Genomic DNA, 15123 nt, shown 5'->3' with positions numbered 1-15123 from the left:
GGGAATGGAGATCCCACTTCAAGCTGCTGCATGCCTCCGTGAAAGGAAGGAAGGAAGGAGGGGAGTTCCCGTTGTGGTGCAGCAGAAACAAATCCAACCAGGATCCATGAAGATGCAGGTTCAACCCGGGGCCCCACTCAATAGGTGAAGGCTCCAGCGTGGCCAAGAGCTGTGGTGTAGGTCAGAGACACAGCCTCTATCAGGCATGGCTGTGGCTGTGGTGCAGGCTGGTGGCTACAGCTCCGATTGGACCCCTAGCCTGGGAAGCTCCATATGCTGCGGGAGCAGCCCTAGAAATGGCAAAAAGACAAAGATAAAAAATACACAAATGAAGGGCATATGCACAGAGATCCTTTTGATCCATCAAATGCCAAAACTATAAAATAACACCCCTCACCGTCCTCCTCCTTAAGCAGGATTCTTTGCTGGCACACTCCTGTGTGGTGTGCCTATTTAAACACTTTGGTTTTGTCTGAATGCTCCCAACCTCAGGAAGAGTCCAATGTTTTGTAAATCATTCTCCCCTCTCTACACGGGAACAGGACTGCAGCACGGGGCAGTTACAAGGCAGAAGTGACAGACCCTCACTTTTAAGAAGACATGTACTGATGGGAGATTCCATCACACTGTTAAAGTTAAAAACACTCCCATTAGCAGAACTAAGTGATAAAGCACAAAATACAAACCTCTGTTAGTTTGCCACAAATCGTGCATCTTGATTTATTTAGAGCTCCTTTAGTCGGATTTTGTTTGTCTTCATAGAGAGACAAACAAGATGTACTACAGAATTCCTGGAAGGATTCACTTGAATCCACTTGAGCAACAATGGTTCCTTTCATTGTAGTTATATCTCTGAAAAATACAAGAAACAAAAAGTAAAACTCTACTGGAGAAGCAATCAAATGCAGGCGTAATAACTGACATTTTTGTATTTCCACAGATTGAGTCCCAGGACTCAAGCACCATCTGCAGATCCATGAAGCGCCTTTTACTATTAAAAACCCTTGGCAACACAATATGAACACAGAAGACTGAGAAGTAATACTATCAAACCCTCCCCACACGCAATCGTCTTCAAACGCCTCAACAAGGCTCTCGTAACCCCTGTTAAACACACTATTTACGTGGCGTTTCATGCTGAGGCCTGGTTGACTGACGTATAACTTGACACGAGCTACCAACTTCTCTCCTGTGGGTGAAAGCTGGAGGTTCCTATGTCACAAGAATATGGACCCTTCTAGAGAGGATATGTGAACTCAAATACATCCCCATAACCCAAAATAACAACCCTACCATTCTACACAGCTGTACCATTCTACGCAGCACACGACTACAACTGGAAAGGTTAGGAAACAACAATGCTGATGCGTTTTCAAGTTTTCCTTTAATTCTCACTTTCCAGGGCTTATACTGCAGTAAGCAAGTCAACTACTCTAAAGCAATCGAAAACTATAGCAATCATTCCAATATTTGAATTTATTAGAACTGTACAGACCCTTTAGCCCTTTCCAAAGTTCTAAGAAACAAAAATATCTTCGCAAGCGTGGGCTGCTCTAATGTACAGAAAACCCACCTGTTTCACCTTGAACATAATATACCATATTCCAAGTTTTTTTGCCCACGCCAGTGGCATGTGGGTGTTGCCCCAGTCAGGGATCATACCCACGACACAGCAGCAATCCAAGCTGCTGCAGGGACAACACCAGATCCTTAACCCGCTATACCACAAGGGAACTCTTCACCTTATTCTTAACTAGTGAGGGCAGACCTAAAAAAGGGCAGAAATGACTTAATGTTCAAAATAAACAAATTCATACAATATCCAAAGGTTTGCCAATTTTAAATATTCATCATATGAAGATAGTGAGAATTCTGACTTTTTTTTTTTTTTTTACAGCCACATCTGCAGCCCATGGAAGTTCCTGGGCTAGGGGTCAAATCAGGGCCATAGCTGCCAGCCTACACTGCAGCCGCAGCAAAACCATATCTGAGCCTCATCTGAGACCTACATCATAGCTGCAGCAATGCCAGGTTCTTACTAACCCAGGGATCGCACCTGCATCTTCACAGAGACAACGAGTCCTTAACCCACTGAGCCACAATGGAAACTCCTTGACCTATTTTAATACAAAACTAGTCATATACAAATGCTTAACCACTTTGTCTGGCTAGAACAAAATTCTTGTAATTAATAATGTAAATAAGCACATACATATTCTTACGAATTGAACGAGTCCAGTGGAGATTACAGACCTTAATTACAACCCCAAAGTCTATGCAAAGAGGAAGGATTTTTTTTTTTTTGCCTTTTTGCTATTTCTTGGGGTGCTCCTGCGGCATGTGGAGGTTCCCAGGCTAGGGGTCCAATTGGAGCTGTAGCCACCGGCCTACGCCAGAGCCACAGCAACGTGGGATCCGAGCCGCATCTGCAACCTACACCACAGCTCACGGCAACGCCGGATCGTTACCCCACTGAGCAAGGGCAGGGACCGAACCCGCAACCTCATGGTTCCTAGTCGGATTCGTTAACCACTGCGCCACGACGGGAACTCCAGAGGAAGGATTTTAATTCTAAGCCACCTGGGCTAGACAGAGAACCCTCCAAAGCAACTATGAATTTGAGTTTGGCTGAATATTCAAACAATTAGTTTACCAATTTTTAAAACATAGTAGTTCACCTCTAAGACAACTATTCTCAAATTTTACTACCATTATTCAACCATATGGAAAAATGCTGAAAGGTACAGCTTACTTTTTACACATAACACAAAGTTTCTTTGGAGCAGGCTTGTGCGAAAAGGAGGAGAGGCAGCTGGTAGAACAGAAGAGGTGAGCTGATCCTTTTCGTTGATAAGCTGTCTGTCCCTTCTGTAAAGGTTTTTTGCAGTTTGCACAAGTGACTTTAACTGGTTTAGTGGGTTGCTGCTGGGCAGAAGGCTGGAAAATCTGTTTAGGAAGTGAGGCCACTGGAGATAAAGAATCCACCCCTGGCTGCTTCTGGTTCCGGGGAAAGGACGCTGACTGGGAGATCCAAGAATCTGAAAAACCAAACCCACGAAAGAGAGTCACGGAACAGGTATTTACGCAGGTTGAAATTCCTACAGAGAAACATTCTTACCTTCCCACTGTGCATGTGTTCAAACATCAGTGAGGTGCAGGACAGCAGGGGGGTAAAGGCAGGGCTGGGTTAGAGTGGATGGGACCTTCAGGCGACACCACCTACCAGACCGAGACGTCACTCACACTGGAGACGGTGACAGTAAATGAGGTGATACATGCAGTGATTCAGTGAGAGAATTAACCACAGCGCCTACACAAAGCACTACGAGATATGAGCCATTAGTTATTAAACGGGAAGACTTCGCAGAATACTACTGTAAACAAAGACCTCATACGTCCACATAAACGTATAATGAAACCCTGACCAGGAGTTCCCACTGTGGCTCAGCAGTAAAGAATCCGACTAGCATCCATGTTGACACGGGTTTGATCCCTGGTCTTCATCAGTGCAAAGTTAAGTGATCAGTGACCGTTACCGTGAGCTGTGGTCACAGACACGGCTGAGATCTGGCGTGGCCGTGGCTGCGGTGCAGGCCCGCAGCTGCAGCTCCGACGGGACCTCTAGCCTGGGACCCTCCCTATGCCGCAGGTGCGGCCCTAAAAGAGGAAAAAAAGTAATACTGACCAACCAGAACCTTGGACAAAAATAGGTCTAAGTTTACAAGTGATCCTATGCAAATGATCTTGAGAACAGCTTTTCCACAGCCTCTGAATACACCACATAATATCAAAGACATTACGAGTGACACAGAAATGCTCACGTTAAGCCCACAAGCAACAGCAAGCGCAAGCCCCGCTCCTCTGCCGGAGGGTCCCTGCAGCACAGCTCGCAGGGCAGAGCACGCGGCCCTGGGGAGGCACCAGGGGCACACACTCCTCCTTTCTGGGGACTGAGCAGGAGGCGGCCGGCTCCTCGCCCCAGCGGCCATCCCACAGGCCTCCCGCTGCAATACCAGCACTGGGTTCTTCCTTTTCTTTTTTTGTCTTTTCCGGGGCCGTGCCCACCGCATAGGGAGACTCCCAGGCTAGAGGTCACATCGGAGCTGTAGCCACCGGCCTACGCCAGGGCCACGGCAACACGGGCTCTGAGCCGCGTCTGCAACCTACACCACAGCTCACGGCAACGCCGGATCTTTAACCCATGGAGCGAGGCCAGGAATCGAACCCAAAACCTCTTGGTTCCTAGTCGGATTCATTAACCACTGAGCCACAAGGGGAACTCCTGTTTTTTCATTTTCAAACTTTTCATGCCACTGCTTCTAACTTCCATTGATTTGGTCTCTTGTAATATTTCTCCTTTCTAGTTTCTTCTGAAATTTTCTTTTTTTTTTTTCTTCGTCTTTTTAGGGCCACACCTTCGGCATATGGAGGTTCCCAGGCTAAGGGTCAAATCAGAGCTGCAGGTGCCAGCCTACGCCACAGGCGTAGACCCACTGAGCGAGCCCAAGGTTCTAACCCACGTCCTCAAAGATACTACTAGTCAGATTCGTTACTGCTGAGCCACAACAGGAACTCCAAGTTTCTTCTGAATTTTGAACTTCCATACAAAAAAAGCTGCTCTTCCATAAGAAAAACAATTTTTTTTCCTTTCACAGGAAGCACAAATATATCCAGAGTTATGAGGAAATTTCTTTACTCCCAAAACCTTGAAAAGTACAATTTCCTGATTCTGACCTAATCCAACTTAATGGTTTCAAGAAGCTATATACACTGCTATTCAAAATTCTTTTTCTTTGCTGGCTGCCCCTTAGGATATGGAGTTCCCAAGCTAGGGATCAGATCCAAGCCGCAGTTGTAACAACGCTCGACGCTGTTACTCTACTGTGCTGGGCCAGGGATCGAACCTGGGTCTTGGCGCTGCAGAGACGCTGCCGATCCAGTTGCATCAGAGCCGTCACTCCAGCTATTCAAAACTTACCGTACTCCACAGACCCCTCCAAATAAATATATACACAGAGTCAAGACAGGAGAGTGCATTCCTGAACCATGTTCCCCTGCTATCATGAGGAGAACTGATCAGTCTTAATAAAAGAGGTGAAAATACTAATGAATGTTAAGAAAGCACATTACTGAAACTGGGAATTCCACCTTAGGAAGGGTCTTCGATCAAAAATAATTATCTGATACATTAGAAGGAATACATTCTGCAACACAAATATTGGCCCCTCACCATTTTCATGGTTGTAGGCTTATCATTTGAATATATACTTAAAAGAACCTAGTTAAACCTAAGGGCATCTGTCAACTTTTTGTTTATGTTTTCGTCTTTTTAGGGCTGCGCCCTCAGCATACAGAGGTTCCTAGGTTAGGGGTTTAATGGGAGCCATTGCCACCAGCTACGCCACAGCCACGGCAACACCAGATCCTCAACCCACTGAGCGAGGCCAGGGATCGACTCCGCAAACTCATGGTTCCTTGTCAGATTCATTAACCACTGAGCCACAACGGGAACTCTGCTATCTGCTTAATTTTGAAGAATGGCATTTATTTTTCAATTTAATTTTAGGCCCTGTATAAATAATGTGATGGCTCCTTTTATCTAGGCTTCAGTCCTTAACATTCAAATTTTCACCTCCTCCAACATCGAAATACTTTTAGGAATGGAAGGGACTTAATCATTTTGTCTGAATCCGCTATTTTGTACAAGGGACACCAAGGGATAGCAGGTTAATTTGTCCAAGTCACATTAATTCGTCTCAATTAAAATGAGAGCAAGATTGCATAATGTTCTATTACACGCAAAACCAGCACACAAAGGCAGGGGCAAAAGGTCTATCCGTCCAGCGTCCTGCCGTGCACCGACAGCCCGGGTGCAAGTCTGCACGAACAGGAACACAGCTCGTACCACACATGGGACTCAGCAACAGTCCTCAAGTACTAAGGAGCCCGACACACATGATGAAGAATATTCTTAAGAGTTATTTAAAAAGAACAACGACAAGTGAGGTCAACAGGGAATTAACAAAATCAAATGTATACTCAGAAGTTCAAGATCTACTGTTAGGTATCTGAGGAGGGGAGAGTTGCAAAGCTATACCTATACTGCACTCTCAGGTTAGAATTAAATGTACCATTCTCAACAGCAGGACTGAATGTTACTTTCTTTTTCACACTCTCATGTTTGTCATGTATTTGTAATTAACTAATTTGAGCATTACCATGTCTTAAACCTTTATGTGAGCCAGAAAGTTACAAAAACAAATAATCTAATATATATGGCTAATAGTAATATAAATTGGTGAAAACTTTCTTGAAAGAAATATGACAATAATTTCCACAACTTAAAAACACTCATACAAAGTCATACCCAAAGATACACCTATCAATAAATATATATAAATACATACAAGAGGAGAGAGTCTTGGAAGACATTAGTAATTTTCAAAACTGGAAAATAACAAAGGTACTTCCTTCAAAATCACTATAAAACAAGAAAGAAATTTTAAGCCCAAAATCTTTGAAAGCATGGGAGTAGTGGTATCCTTTGGCTCAGTAATTATACTTTAGGATTATACACTAAAGAAATAATCAGGGGAGTTCCCGTCATGGCACAGCGGAAAGGAATCCAACTAGGAACCGTGAGGTTTCGGGTTCAATCCCTGGCCTTGCTCAGTGGATTAAGAATCTGACGTTGCCATGAGCTGTGGTGTAGGTCGCAGACATGTCTCAGACCATGCGTGGCTGTGGCTATGGCACAGGCCAGCAGCTGCAGCTCCGACTGGACCCCTAGCCTGGGAACCTCCATATGTCGTGGGACTGGCCCTAAAAAGCAAAAAAAAAAAAGAAAAGAAAAGAAAGAAAGAATGAATCAGAAATTTGGGTGGCGGGGGGAGTTCCCATGGTGGCTCAGTGGTAATAAACCCAACTAGTACCCATGAGGATGTGGGTTTGATCCCGGCCTTGCTCAGTGGGTTCAAAGTCCAGTGTTGCCATGAGTTGTGATATAGATCGTAGATGTGGCTCAGATCTTGTGCAGCTGTGGCAAATGTAGGCCAGCAGCTACAGCTCCAAACTGACCCCTGGCCTACAAACTTCCATATGCTGCGGGTGTGGTTCTAAAAATAAAACAAAAATAAAAAAGCAAAAGAAGAAGAAGAAGAAAGAAATTTTGGGGAAAAAATGTTTACCATATCAACAAGAGCAAACAAACAGGACCCAATGTCAAAGCCGAATGCAGGAATGGTATACCTACCCCCATTCTGCAGCCATTACGACTTCTGTATATAAGTTTTAATGGCATGAGAAAACACTAATTTTTTTTTTTTTTAGGAGATAGTAAGAGAGTTACTCGAGATTTACTTTTTTTTGGGGGGGGGGGTCTTTTTAGGCCCGCACCTGCGACATATAGACATTCGCAGGCTTGGCATCAAACTGGAGATCTCTAGCTGCTGGCCTACGCCACAGCTACAGCAATGCCAGATCCGAGCTGTGTCTGCAACCTACACCACAGCTCAGGGCAGCGCTGGATCCTCAACCCACTGAGTGAGGCCAGGGATCGAAAACTGCATCCTCATGGATACTAATCTGCTGCGCCACGATGGGAACAGCGGAATATAGTAATGCTAAATAGGAAAAATCGCAAAACTGTAAAGAACTGCCTCTCATACCAGTTGAAATACAAAGGAAAAAGACCGAAAGACAACCAAAGTATTCCCAGCGACATGCTTCAGTTAATTAAGACCACAGGGGTTTTTTCCTTCACTTTTTAATTGTGGATGCTCCAAACATTCTTCAGTAACTAGGCATTATTCAAATACCTACAAGACTAGTAAGAAAGAGAAACGACAAGCACTTCAGAGACCACTGCATGTGGCCTAGGTTTCGGTCGTTTCTGACTCTTCTCCACAATCTCCAGGCTGCTGCAGCTGCTGTTATCCTGAGCCGAGGGGATACGAGAGACACAGGCAGATGGGGGCCGGGATGGGGTGAAGAAGGGACAGTCACAGACTCAGCCAGGAAAAGCCGGAGTTCTTGCAACCTCCCTATTTGCATATTTTCATAGAGCAGAGCTCCCACAGAAAATATTTTCAAATAGTCAATAGTTCTAAAATTAGGTTGTGATGATGGCTGTACAACTATAAACATAATAAAATTCACAGAATTAAAAAATACGTATGTATACAAATATGCTATATAAATATACATATATAAATACACACACACACACACACGCACACACGCAAGCGCCCCCGCACACACTAACATAAGAGTTCCCGATGTGGCAGTGTCTTGGGAACACTTAGACATAGGTTCGATTCCTAGCCCAGCACAGTGGGTTGCAACTACGGCTTAGGTTGCAACTGTGGCTTGGAACTGATCCCTGGCCCAGGAACTCCACATGCCACAGGGAAGCCCCCCCGACCCCGCCAAACTAAATAAAGACACACATACATACTACCAGCATAAAGAGAGCACAAATAATACCCCAAAGTGTTAGTTTCTAGGGGTGGTGAACAGAAAGAGTATTTTTTAAATTCTTTTGGACATTAGCCTTCTAATAATCTACAAAAAAAGGAAGAGATACACGATTTTACTCCTCTTTTGATATCAAACATGCGAGTCAATGGAATTACCATGTTTCCATTAGGGAAACTAACAGGACAGCCCCCCCGGGGCCGTGCACTCACTGCTTACCAGGATTGTGATGTGTTGCAGACTCTCCGTTCTGAAATACATCTCCTGCCCCATTCATTCTACCGGGATTAAAAGGTCCTACTGCAGCCTTGGTCTGTGACGTTAAAGACGGGGTGAACGTTTGTATGTTAACACCGAAGTTACTCGACTGCAGTCCGTTAGCAACCTCTCCCAGGTTGGTGTTCTGCAGGGATGTTACGTGTGTGATCATTAAGTTCATGTCTTGCCCATCAGTACTTTCCAACTGGCCGTCGCTCACAGAGCTGACACCTGTCTCTAAGGTTGTAACATCGGCAATCTGAATTTCAGAGTCCGGTTCGGTGGTGATACCACTATTACCCACGCCTGCGTTTACCTTACTTCTTGAAAAACTGGGAGTGGAGAAATCCACATCATTGGTTCTGGTTTTCGTCTCGGGAGGTCTCCGTTCAATAAAACTGGAGGCATTTTTCTCTTGCCCTTGATTGGTTTCCATGTCCTCTTCATCATCAATGACAATTGTCTCACTTACACTTCCCTTCTGAGAAGTCAATTCTTTTGCAGAAGGAAGAATTTTGGAATCATTTCCTTGTAGCTCTTCGTTTTTAGATGATGCAAATGTTATGGTTCTTTGATCGGTTACCACGGGTGCAGGAGGTGGGGGAGGTTGCACAGGTTCGATAAAAACAACGTCATCATCGTCTTCCACGGAGGAGTTTTGAAACTTATTAGCTCTAGCCACTAAAGGAGCAGGTGGACCACTAAATGAATTGCCGACGTTCGTGAGACTCGCTGCCATGGCCGTGCTCCCTAACAGAACAGAAGTCTGATCAGTCAAGTCCAGTCCTCCCGCGGGGCTCACGTCCATGCCACGGGACCTGTTAGGAAGGTGCAAACAAGAAACAGTGTACACCTAGAACAGACTGGGGTGAAAAGAATGGGTATACGTCTAACAGATTCGCTTTGCTGTACACCTGAAGCTAACACAACATTGTACCGTCAACTATACCCCAGTAAAATGTTTAACAATTAAAAAAGAAACACTGTACAAATGCCCAGGGATTGTGTTCTTTGGTACTCTAATTTGAATTAAAGAATTGTTTAAGATACTATTTCTTCCTTACTCTAAATAAGAGTGAATCTCATCTAATATCCAGGAAAAATTTGATATCCATTCCGTGATCTTCTTTCAAGCCACTAATAATTTACATGTCAACTTCCTGCAGTACAGCTAGAAAGATAATTACCAATTTTCAGTAATAACATGCAATATGTTCCCATCTCCACCACCTCCTTTGCACCACTGCTTACTCTGTAAATTTTAACACTGAAAACACAGATAAATCCTCCTACACACATATGAACCAAAAGAAACCAAAATCTGATAAAGAAAATCTCTTCTTGGAAATAAAGACAAAAATAAATCAATGGGATCTCATCAAACCTATGCGCTTTGGCACAGCAAAGGAAACCATAAAAAAAAAAATCCATGGAATGGGAGAAAATAGATGCAACCAACAAGGGCTTAATCTCCAAAATATACAAATAACTCATACAACTCAAGAGCAAGAAAACAAACAACCCAAATGAAAAATGGGCAGAAGACCTAAAAGGACATTTCTCCAAAGAGGACACACGGATGGCCAAAAGCCACATGAAAAAATGCTCAACATCACCAATTAGTAGAGAAATGCTTAACACACTGCACCATAGTAAGAAGCCTAAGACATTATATATATACAGATGCTAGTCAGACTCGTTAACCGCTAAGCCACGACGGCAACTCCAGAAGTCCTCTTTATAGTACAACAATAGCACGATCTGGAGGAAGCCTTCATATGAGGCCCTCACTTCATTTTAAGTAAACATGACTACTAAAGAAAATTTTAAATGTTGAAATAAGTTGAATAACATTTTGAATCAAAAGTTTTATAACTAATTCAACTAGGTTCTCTTTTAAAATACAAGTGCAGGAGTTCCCGTCGTGACACAGTGGTTAACGAATCCGACGAGGAACCATGAGGTTGCGGGTTCGATCCCTGCCCTTGCTCAGTGGGTTAACAATTCGGCGTTGCCGTGAGCTGTGGTGTAGGTTGCAGATGCGGCTCGGATCCTGCATTACTGTGGCTCTGGCGTAGACCGGCGGCTACAGCTCCGATTAGACCCCTAGCCTGGGAACCTCCATATGCCGCGGGAGCGGCCCAAGAAATAGCAAAAATGACCCAAAAAAAATAAATAAATAAAATAAAATACAAGTGCAGGGAGTTCCCGTCACGGGTCAGTGGAAACGAATCTGACTAATATCCATGAGGACACGGGTTCAATGCCTGCCTTGCTCAGTGGGTTGAGGATCCAGTGTTGTGAGCTGTGATGTGGGTCTCGGACTCGGCTCGGATCTGGCGTTGCTGTGGCTGTGGTGTAGGCCGGCAGCTATAGCTCCAATCCGACCACTACCCTGGGGATGTCTATATGCCGTGGGTGCAGCCCCAAAAGACAAAAAAAACAAGTGCAAAGAGTTAACATTTACTTTATAAGCCAAATATTCACTTTAGTTAAACACTAAAGCAACCCGAGTAAGTAAAAATTATTGGAGTTCCTGTTTTGGTTCAGCAAAAAAGAACCAGACTAGTATCTGTGAGGATGTGAGTTCAAGCCCGGGCCTCACCCAGTGGGTTAAGCGTTGCCATGAGCTGTGGTATAGGTCACAGACATGGCTCAGATCTGGTGTTGCTGTGGCTATGACATAGGCTGGCAGCTGCAGCTCTGATTCGACCCCCAGTCTGGGAACTTTTCCATATGCCACAGGTGCAGTCCTTAAATAAATAAATAAGTAAAAATTATTATCCCCCTTACACAGATTTTTCTTAAAAACCCCAATCCTCAAAACATGCTCAACACTAAAGCCAAGAAGTGGGAGAGGTCAGGATTTGAATATTCCTAACTACTATGTAATATGTGGTTAAGTATTAAACAATGTAGCACAGGTTTTATCAAAAAAAAAAAAAAGACCATTCAATACATTAGTAACCAAATCAATATTCAAAATACACAAATAGGGAAAGGAAGAAGTATCAAGCCAAAGTGCGAGGCTAAAATGAGATTTTAAACACAAATAGAGTTGAACTTGTAGTTAACATTCATTTATTTGCCACAAGGCAGAAAGTATCCTGATCGATGTAACAATTTTCAGAGGAATGTGGAGTAAATCTACTGAGGTTACGAAGTGCAAAGGCTTTTCATGAATGAGTTTTCTGGATCTTTTCTGTCTTTGCATACCTAAAACACAAGACACTAGTTTCTGGGACTTCAACTCCATCAGAACCCACAGTACCCTGGCTGCTGAGTATCCCATTCATTCCTCACACAAGGTTTCAGAATAAGACTTTCCTTACTACACAGGTCTCTGTAGTAATCTGCTTTCCAAAACAGAGTAAGTACTCAACTGTAACAGTTATTTCCAAACCTCAGACTATAAGTAAATTTGGTCCGTTCTACACGTCACTGAGAATACGTTTCAACTACCAAACACTAATTTGGTCATATCAAGAAAAAACAATCTGATTAAAGTTGACCATGTCTACATTATCCAAATAAAATCTATTCTTTTTAGCCACTTTTGTACATTGTCAACATTAATTAGCTATTTAACATCAAGCAAATAACTTCACTTCCCTGATCCTCCATGTTCTCCAGAATAAATGGTATAAAAATAGTTGCCAGGGTTTTTCAAAAGAATTCAAAGAGATAACTGGCTGTGAAAAATGAATTAACAGACTGTTAACTCCTAACAATTACCAGGCAATTGTTCCCTGTACTCCGAAGATTTCTGTAGTTCTCTAATTCATTTTTAGGGTTCCCTGTGATACTCCAACATCATTATGGAATGCTTGTCCTCCCCCCTGAAATTCATATGACAAAATCCTGGCATCCAAGGAGACGCTATTAGGAGGCAGGGCCTTTAAGAGGTGATTAAGTCATGAAGGTAGAGCCCTAGGGAAAGGACTGCTGACCATTTAACGGACACCACAGGAGTTCCCTTCAGGGCACAGCAGAGACAAATCCAGAAATGAATCAGAAACGAATCAGGGCATTGCCCTGAGCTGTGGTGTAGGTCACAGATGTGGCTCGGATCTGGCTGTGGCTATGGTGCAGGCCAGCAGCTGTAGCTCAGAATAGACCCCTAGCCTGAGAACCTCCATATGTTGCGGGTGTGGCCCTAAAAAGCAAATAGAAAGAGCGAGAGAGAGCGCGAGAGCGAGCGCAAGCGAGAGAGAAAGAAAGAAAGGAAAGAAAAAAGAAAGAAAAATAAAGAAGGACACCACAGAGAGCAGCCCCCTCCATTGGAAGGGCTCAGCAAGAAGACGGCCAGCAATCCTGCACCAGAAGGCAATCCCTCCCCAGACTCCACATCTGCCCAAGCCTGCTTCCTGGACTGCCCAGCCTCCAGAACTGTGAGAAAGGAATGTTTGTTTTCTTTTCTTTTTTTTTTTTTTGGTCTTTTCTAGGGCCGCACAAGCCACACATGGAGGTGCCCAGGCTAGGGGTCTAATCAGAGCTGTAGCCCCCGGCCTACGCCAGAGCCACAGCAACTCAGGATCCAAGCCGTGTCTGTGACCTACACCACAGCTCACAGCAACACTGGATCCTTAACCCACTGAGCAAGGGCAGGGATCGAACCCGTAACCTCATGGTTCCTAGTCCGATTCGTTAACCACTGAGCCACGACGGGAACTCCGGAGTGTTTGTTTTCTATGGTACTTTTGTTACGCCTGCCCAAATAGACTGAGACAATCACCATAAGTTATAAATGTTTTCAGCTTTACTTGATTTTTATTTTGATTCAGTGAGAATCAATTAACAGAATACTTAAAATTTTACAGCCAGGTTGATGGCAAAAAAAAAAGGAAGGCTGATACTGCCCATAACAAGAATAAAAGCACAAACTTATAGTTCCTACTATGGAAGTCTGATGAGAAAATATTACATGAATTCTTACAGTTAAAAAAAAAAATACTTAATTGCTCTCATGAAAAAACAAAGATGGCAGTTAAAAAATACGGAGTTCCTTGGAGTTCCCGTCGTGGCGCAGTGGTTAACGAATCCGACTAGGAACCATGAGGTTGCGGGTTCGGTCCCTGCCCTTGCTCAGTGGGTTAACGATCCGGTGTTGCCGTGAGCTGTGGTGTAGGTTGCAGACGCGGCTCGGATCCCGCGTTGCTGTGGCTCTGGCGTAGGCCGGTGGCTACAGCTCCGATTCGACCCCTAGCCTGGGAACCTCCATATGCCGCAGGAGCGGCCCAAGGAAATAGCAAAAAGACCAAAAAAAAAAAAAAAAAATACGGAGTTCCCACTGTGGCTCAGCAGGTTAAGAACCCCACTAGTATCCATGAGGATGCAGGTTTGATCCCTGGCCTCACTCAGTGGGTTAAGGATCCGGTGTTGCCTTGAGCTGTGGTGTAGGTCTCAGATGCAGCTCGGATCCCGTGTTGCTGTGGCTGCGGCGTAGGTTGGCGGCTGTAGTTCCAATTAGACCCCTTACCTAGGAACTTTCACATGCTGCAGGTATGGCCCTAAAAAGACCAAAAAAAAAAAAAAACAAAGCTGCTATTCCAGATACTGTGCAGTCATTATTTTAAAAACGTACAAGGAGGAGTTCCCGTCGTGGCGCAGTGGTTAACGAATCCGACTAGGAGCCATGAGGTTGCGGGTTCGGTCCCTGCCCTTGCTCAGTGGGTTGACGATCCGGCGTTGCCGTGAGCTGTGGTGTAGGCTGCAGATGCGGCTCGGATCCCACGTTGCTGTGGCTCTGGTGTAGGCCGGTGGCTGCAGCTCCGATTTGACCCCTAGCCTGGGAACCTCCATATGCCACGGGAGCAGCCCAAAGAAATAGCAAAAAGACAAAAATAAATAAATTAATTAATTAAATAAAATAAAATAAATAAATAAAAATAAAAACGTACAAGGAGCTGGGAAAAGTCAAGGCCCATGAACACTTAGGTCCAAAGGAAGAGAGGAGGAAAACAGCTGGGCCAGGACATGCAAGACGGGCTGTGTGCCAAGGAGCCAGGGAACCGGGAAGACGGAAACCAACCCGCACAGGAGCTGCGATGAGCGAGGAAAACGCCTTGGAGACACAGAACGGACTGACTCCAGAGGAAGAGACCAGGCAGCAAGAGACATTCAAAAATGAACGTCCAAAGTAAGACAGCATTCACAGTGGTGAATGCTTTAAGGTTAAAGCAAGTTGAGGAGTTCTCTTGTGGGCAGCATGCTAAAATCCAGCATTGTTACCGCCATGGCTCAAATCACTGCTGTGATGTAAGTTCAGTCCCTGGCCCGGGAATTTCCATGTGCCACGCGCAATGGCCAAAAAACAAAAATAAAAAAATGAAAAAAAAAAAAAAAAGCTTAACTAAATTTTTTTTAACAAGCTTAACTTTAACGATTTTA

At 44.3% G+C, this 15123-nt stretch overlaps 1 protein-coding gene across 2 annotated transcripts in view; it reads right to left on the bottom strand.

The window, feature by feature from the left end:
* The window catches only part of LOC125113579 (zinc finger MYM-type protein 2), a 64889-nt gene that overhangs the window by 41842 nt on the left and 7924 nt on the right, over positions 1 to 15123 (bottom strand). For both annotated transcript variants that reach the window (XM_047756391.1, XM_047756392.1), the window contains exons 2-4: positions 8695 to 9551; positions 2753 to 3038; positions 687 to 852 (exon numbers count right to left, since the gene is read on the bottom strand). In XM_047756391.1, coding sequence (XP_047612347.1) covers positions 687 to 852; positions 2753 to 3038; positions 8695 to 9551 — 1309 coding nt within the window. The remainder of the gene's footprint in view (positions 1 to 686; positions 853 to 2752; positions 3039 to 8694; positions 9552 to 15123) is intronic.

This window comes from Phacochoerus africanus, chromosome 13 (assembly GCF_016906955.1).
Source record: "Phacochoerus africanus isolate WHEZ1 chromosome 13, ROS_Pafr_v1, whole genome shotgun sequence".
NCBI lineage: Eukaryota > Metazoa > Chordata > Mammalia > Artiodactyla > Suidae > Phacochoerus > Phacochoerus africanus.
Note: the sequence above shows the minus strand (reverse complement) of the source record. Positions and strands in the feature narration are given on the sequence as shown.